Source organism: Gossypium hirsutum, chromosome D03 (assembly GCF_007990345.1).
Source record: "Gossypium hirsutum isolate 1008001.06 chromosome D03, Gossypium_hirsutum_v2.1, whole genome shotgun sequence".
Taxonomy (NCBI): Eukaryota; Viridiplantae; Streptophyta; class Magnoliopsida; order Malvales; family Malvaceae; genus Gossypium; species Gossypium hirsutum.
In genome coordinates this window covers 6,909,844-6,917,273 of record NC_053439.1, presented here as the reverse complement: position 1 = coordinate 6,917,273, position 7,430 = coordinate 6,909,844, and the positions used below count along the sequence as shown (strand labels likewise).

The window sequence follows — 7,430 nt, the reverse complement described above, 5'->3', positions numbered from 1 at the left end:
AATGAAACCATCTTTCCTTATAAAATAACCCTGAACTCGACATTTATGGAAGTGAAGCTATTGTTGTTTACACTTTACACAACTTTCCTTATGACACGCAAGCATGGACTCATGTGATAATTTATTAAGCCACTAAACTCGCAAATCATGAATGTTGAAATTACTCGAATTTAATAAAAAATATTAAAAACACTATATTTAAGTTTTTTTTTAAAAAAAACCGTCATTATGGGTGTCATTTCATACACATTTTATTTTCATAAATTGTATAATAAATTCTATTCCTAAACCAATTATTAGATGTGAAAAAGAAAGCATAAAAAAATAGGGACCCAAAAAGAAATGGGTAAACAATAAGCAACCATCAAATTATAGTAATCCATTTCCCTTCATTTTCATTATAATCGAGAAGTAATGCATAAATTGGAATTTAAAATAATGAAAAGAAACAAGAAAATGACTAGTTGGGGAAATAAACACATTCTTGTTAAATAATAATGGCCTTAAAAGACATTTATTATTATTGGACACCCAAATTCCATAGTAATAATTAAGATTGATTTTATTATTTATTTATTTACTTCTCTTGTCTCTAAACTCTATTCATCTCTCAATTTTCCCCTTTTTTCTAATTGGGGGAGACAATGAACAAGAAACTCATTTGAAATCCAAATATAACACCAAAAATATATTTCTCTCTCTCTTTAAACTTTTTTTTTTTATAAAAGCTTTCTTATTTACTCCGCAAATCCCGAGAGGACTTCATTTAGACTCTCTGCTTTGCTTCCTCTTCTTCCTGTCCCAGGTTCGTTAAATTTATTTCGTGTAAAATTTAAAACAACAAAAAAAAAAAGTTAGTTCCTTTTATTTTCTATGTATGTTGTGAATCTATCTTCTTCTTCTTCTTCTTCTTCTTTTTGGTATATTAAATTTCCGGTTAATGCATTTTTATTCTGATTAATTAGACCCTTTTTTTTTGGTTTTCAATTTGCTAATTTTGTATTGAAATTGCTCGTGATTTTTTTTTTTCTGTTTGAGAAATGAAGCGTAATTAAGTAAACGTTAAAGAGTGATGGATCAGCTGAGAAATAACATTTTTTTCCATTTTTATATGATCTATTTTTTTTTAAATTTTAGTGGATGCATAAAATCTAAAAAAAATTATCGCTTATTTTTTCAACTGAAAATTTTGGTATCAGGTTTTATTAGTTTAGATCTTGGCAAGCATTTCAAATTTTGTAGCTGGTAAGGTTTCAACTTTTGATCCCGTGCATTATTTATTATTATTTGAGATAGAAATAGAGCAGATAACGGGTGCCCAAATAAATAAAAATTTGTTTGATTAAGGAAGGAAAAAGCAATGAAGATGCCCTAGTTCTCGCATTATTTGCTTCTTGTTGCCGAGATTTTAATGGAATAATGAAATTTGGATTTTGATATCAAAATTTTAACTGGCTTAAAACTCTTGATTTGAGACTAGTTACTGGAGAAATTTTTTGCTTTTCATGTTTTAATTTGATTGGATTTGACAAATACCAATCTTAATAAGTAAAATTTGAAGTCTTAAATTTAGTCTTGACTTTTCAAAAATTTTAAGTAGAACCGGCAAAAACCCAGATCCAGCTTCTTTAAATTATTCTCAAACTATAAAGTTGAATTTAAATTCCTCTGATGGCGGTTTCCCAACAGATCTCTCCCAGACTCGTAAGAGATCATTGTACCTGTTATCTCTTCCTCTAAAAGTGTTTTTGAAAATGTATGTATTGTAAATGTATGCTGCTAACTTTTTTCTGTTATTATTATTCCTGAAAAAGGAAACATTCTTCATTGTCTTTAATACAGGAGGATGCTAGTTTGTTCTTCTTTAACCTTCTGATTTTGCAAATAATTTGTTTATACAGGTACAGCTGCTGCTTATTTTTGACACCTGAGCTTCGGTTTCTTCTTGCATGAAAATTGAGAAACAAAGACTCTGTTTGATTATTTGGAGACTATAGTTAATAATGTCCTCTGTAAACAAGGCTGACAGGAAGGCAGCGCTCGATGTGGCCTCATGGTTTTTCAATGTTGTCACATCTGTGGGTATAATCATGGTCAATAAAGCCTTGATGGCTACATATGGCTTCAGTTTTGGTATGTTTCGAGTGAACATTTTACCTGCAAACTTTGATAATCTTTGCCTTTGCATTACATGTCTAACAATCACTTTTTTGGTCCATGGATATGACTACATATGATCAGCCTAAAAGGGAGAAACAGAGTAGCAAGAATAATAGTTTATGTAGTAACATACATTGATCTGGTTTTCCCGTTTTGTTTATTAGAAAAGGAAAAGCATGGAGAAATCTATGAAGTTGATGATCTTCCTATATTCTTTTCTCCTTTATATACTCAAAAGTAATAATTTTTGACTAGTCGATCCAAAATTTATGTTCATATTCGTTATTCTTTATGTATGATGACTGTCATCTACGGGATATTAGTGATAAACATTTTTGTATCTAAACCTTATCAACATTACAACTATTAACTTGGTTTACTTGTCATAAATGATTTTCAGTTTAAAATGAATAAGTTTGTCAACACTATAGTTTCACAAACATATAGATTTAAACATATAGGAGTACTATAATAGCTAAAACCCAATTGACAACTATTCTAGTTTTGGGACCATTTTCTTTCTTTTTTTCCCCTTTCGAAAGTTCCAGTTGTATCCTGCATGCTCTTTGAAAATGTTATACGGCAAAACAGTTAACATTATTAGCTTAAGTACCATTTCATTTTCCATGATTCAAAAATACCATGTAAAAAATTAGAAGGTTTCAACTTGTCATATGAAAGTCTCTATTGTATTGGTCTAAAATTTAATCTTTATTATTTTAAAAAATATTTCCTTTTTATGTATATCTCCTTTACTTTAATACTTTAAATCATTATATATGACTACATAATGTGTTAACACTGTAAAAAGATATAATAATTTTAGTTCGATAAAGAATGTTCCTACTGATTTGCAAGTAAAAATCATAAGATCTACTACTAAATTCTTTTCACTATACATTTACATATAGGATACTTGTAATTAAGTTTGCTGTCATATGCTACATCTAAAAATATTTTTGCTATTGTTAATTGAATATACTTCAACCTTGTCAAAGTTTAAAGTCAAGATCCATCATCGATCGAATCCATCATGATTGTAAATTTCTTGACTGTTAACTGTACATTTGATTTTCAGCTAATTTCCTGACAATCTCCAAATTTTCGGAACATCCATCTTAAAAGATTACCACCTTAAACTTGGATAAACTGTGTCTCTCCAATTTTTGGTTTAGGTTTTGATGGACACAGCTTAAAGCTTGTTTACTTTTGGAAATATTCCATTTTCATTTTAACTTTATATCTCGAAGATAATAAATAAAAAATCGGTGCTAGTTAAAATTCTTTTTTCCTTCAATTTCCAGAAAAAAAAACTAGAATACAAGGGTTCCATAAATTTAGCTCGTTTCTTTTTATTGATTATATTTAGATAAACAGCAATGGAAAATGGAAAATAGTTTCCAAATCTAAGTTGGCCGTAAATTTTTGGAAAGGCTTAGTAGCTGTTATGGACATGAACAGATATTTGAACCATAGAAGAAGATATAAGCCAAATCTTTCTATATTGGAATAGACAATTTTGTTTAGAGATATGATATTTATGTGGAAAGATATAATGATTGATATTGCTTAACCCTCTGGACTTATCTCAGTGATTGAAGTTATTTGATGATATTTTGAAGTTGTGTTTTGACAAAGTAAATATGCACATCTGGTATTTTTTTTGCCTTATATGGAATCTAAGCATATTTTAAACAAATATTGTAAAAGAAAAATGGCCATATGCGTATAAGAAATTGATTGGAAGATACCAAACAAGTTTTTAGCATTACCAATATGCAGAGATATAATGCCTTCACAATGGGAGACCTATTATGACTGGCTGAAGCTATCATTTTCATTATTTTGTTCTTCAGCTTCTGTGTGAAAAGACCCAAATGAGCAGGGTTCAAATCCTTGAATGGGGCAGGGTGAGATTTGTGAGACAAACAAGAGCTACCTCCCATTGTCTAGCTGAAATTCCTTAAATACCAAAAAAAAGACCTTACATATGAAAAAATAACATGTTTTGACTGTATAAATTCTGATGAAGCATGTCGATTTTAAGAAATTTTACCTTTCCAACAACCCTGATGTTGTGCCCCGTTTAATACTTTGCTGCAGCTACAACATTAACTGGTTTGCATTTTGCCACAACAACCTTGTTGACTGTTCTTCTTAGATGGCTGGGTTACATTCAGGGCTCTTATCTACCATTACCCGAACTTCTCAAGTTTGTCTTGTTTGCAAACTTTTCTATTGTTGGAATGAATGTGAGTCTGATGTGGAATTCTGTGGGCTTCTATCAGGTCAGTTTTTGCAACTTAGCTATATGTTTGATCTTCTGGAAGTTATGTTACATATTTTTTGTATAAAACTTATTTGCAGATAGCAAAGCTGAGCATGATTCCGGTATCATGCTTTCTGGAAGTTGTTTTTGACAAGGTCCGCTACTCAAGGGACACAAAGCTTAGCATACTATTAGTTCTCGTTGGAGTTGCTGTCTGTACTGTTACGGATGTGAGTGTCAATCTCAAGGGTTTTTTAGCTGCTGTAATAGCAATTTGGAGCACAGCCCTCCAGCAGTATGTAAGTAGATCTGCAATACTATCCTGATTTTACTTAAGGTGCAATAAGTTGGAAAAATATTTTGGATAGTACCATCAAATAACTTTGTGATTGAACAAAGTTCAGAATGCATATGTCACAAGCTCAATCCATTCTATAAATGAAACACCTGCCATACCTTATTTTGTTACATGGATTGATATATTTGGTCTTTTCTTTTTTCTTATTTATTTTTGCAGTATGTGCATTTTCTTCAACGCAAGCATTCTTTAGGATCTTTCGACTTATTGGGACATACTGCTCCAGTACAAGCTGCAAGCCTGCTCTTAGTTGGTCCTTTTGTGGACTACTGGTTAACAGAGAAAAAGGTTTATGCTTATGACTACTCTGTGATATCAATGGTAAGGTTCTTATCAGTGTTGACTAGATTTTTAGTTGGTAGCAAGACTGCTCCTCTGCTCCATTTCCACCTGCATGCATTCTCATGAAGTCAGTGCATCTGATTCTATTATTTAATGCATGTTATGTTTATGCCTTCAAATTAAATGGTGGGAACCACAATATTCTAGCGCTTCATTCCAAGCAAACTTTCCTAATGAAAAAGAGGAATATTTCTCGAGCGATACTCTCATTGCCTAGGGTAGCTATTGCGCTACTTCCATCGGATTTAGCTTAGACTAATGATGTAAAAGAGCCAGTTTCATTGCATTGAAGTTGCTATCATCAAGCTATATTAAGTGCTTTTATAATGTTCTTGAAGAAGCTTGACTCGTGGATATGCATTTTTCTTTAAAAACCACCAAGGGTAAAGAATGATTCTACCTATTTGGATGAAGTTGTCCATAATTTTTCTTTTTTTAAAAAATAGAAGCCAACAATAGCTTAATCATGAGCTAATCTAAATGATATCTCTGCTTGCAGTTTTTCTTAATCATGTCATGTACCATTGCCGTCGGGACCAACCTCAGCCAATTCATCTGCATCGGCAGGTTCACGGCCGTATCATTCCAAGTGCTTGGCCATATGAAGACTATTCTTGTTCTCCTCTTAGGGTTTATTTTCTTCGGGAAAGAAGGTCTCAATCTACATGTAATTCTCGGTATGGTCATCGCAGTCGTAGGGATGGTCTGGTATGGTAATGCCTCCTCCAAACCGGGTGGAAAAGAACGTCGGATTTATTCAGCTCCAAGCAACAAATTACATAAACAGGAGTTATCAGATTCCACCGAGACAGAAGAGGTCTGAAAATTCATTCAAGGGTTTAACAAAGTAAAAGGGAAACTAAAGCCATTTTTAACTAAGTCAAGCAGATTCCGGGAATCTATTTTCACCTAGAGGATCAAAGTTCCAATTTATTACTATATTGGTTGTTTTTTTTTTTTCTCTTTTTTCACAAATCATGGTTTATCATTGTGTTGTCCTTTAATTTATTCAAGTGAAAAGATGGTGTTGAGAGAGGGAGCAAATTCCCTGTAAAAAGGGTATTTTTTTCACTAATAATATTTTCTATAGTAATTTATTTCCTTGCTTTTCAATCTACTTTCTCTGATTTTGATAATTAAACCAGGTTTTTGATATAATTTATTCATTTGTCTAATAAAGTAATTTACTTGAATTCGAGTAACCTTAAAAATTTAATTTACTAAATGCTTTTATTTTTAGGTTTAATACCTAAGTTGGTATAATGTGACCATTTTGATATTATTATTAACTTTTTGAGATTTAATTCAGGTTTTAGGGTTTATTTAGTGAAAATTATAATTAATTAATAGAATATTTAGTGCTAATTGTGGATTTATTTGTTTACGTGTTTATTTTGTTGGACAAAGTTTGATAGGTTTAGTTTTTCTTAAAATTTTAGGATTGATTTGATGAAGGAAAGCTGTTAATATTATTTATTAATTATAAATTTTCATTAAATCAACCTTAAAATTTGAAGTTAACATTAAAAATTTTATACTTGTGCATACTAAAATGTATAACTTTTGTTAAATATAGACACTATATTTGACCAAAGAAAAACACAAATATCACGTTAGAAACAAAATACCAAATGATGTATTACGCGTATTTATTACATCTATAAGTGAAAATATAGGATGGGAATTTCACCGAATAATTGAAAATTTTTCAATACAAATAATCTTGTAATTTAGAGCTAAGCTACTTGTTTTTTTTCTGAAAGTGTGTCAAAGCCCAATCAAAGTACAAATACAAATATATGTTTGAATAATTGCAAGTATCAAACTAACTATTACAATACAGATTATATGAGGAATCACAAAGTAGAATCAAATCATTACAACAAAATCAGACTAAGAACCTCTACGGTCTAGATTAAAGCCAATAAATTGAACTAAACTCACATGACAACTGCACATAGTGATACTTTGAGACCCGCGCATAAAATTACGAATGGTGAGTTTGGAACTTGTGTACTTAAGATCTAGGACTTTCACTTTTCCCAACTGAGCCAATGCCTCCATGGTAGAGCCAAGCTAATTGTTGAATTTCATAAGTCTAACTTAGAATTATTATTGATAAATAAAAAAAATTTAAATTTAATTAAGAAAGAATATATATAAATTCTAATATAATAATATTTTCTAAATAAGTAAGGAAAAAAGAAGAAGGGGAATTTACCAAGAGTTGATTCAGCCCAATTCATAAGTAAATCTACAGATGCATGATGACCAGATTTGGTCATAAATTCCTTGGAAACA

At 30.8% G+C, this 7,430-nt stretch overlaps 1 protein-coding gene across 2 annotated transcripts; it reads left to right on the top strand.

The window, feature by feature from the left end:
- Window positions 1-533: 533 nt before the first annotated feature.
- Window positions 534-6,242, top strand: LOC107950599 (UDP-rhamnose/UDP-galactose transporter 4). Of its 2 annotated transcripts, XM_041089707.1 has the most exons (7): window positions 607-805; window positions 1,200-1,245; window positions 1,902-2,133; window positions 4,264-4,448; window positions 4,528-4,728; window positions 4,947-5,108; window positions 5,629-6,242. In XM_041089707.1, the coding sequence occupies exons 3-7, from the start codon at window positions 2,004-2,006 to the stop codon at window positions 5,950-5,952; spliced, it is 1,002 nt and encodes a 333-aa protein (XP_040945641.1). In that variant the 5' UTR covers window positions 607-805; window positions 1,200-1,245; window positions 1,902-2,003; the 3' UTR covers window positions 5,953-6,242. The 2 variants fall into 2 exon arrangements, with proteins under 2 accessions (XP_016740965.1, XP_040945641.1); XM_016885476.2 differs by lacking the exon at window positions 1,200-1,245 and having other exon boundaries at window positions 534-805.
- Window positions 6,243-7,430: the final 1,188 nt, after the last annotated feature.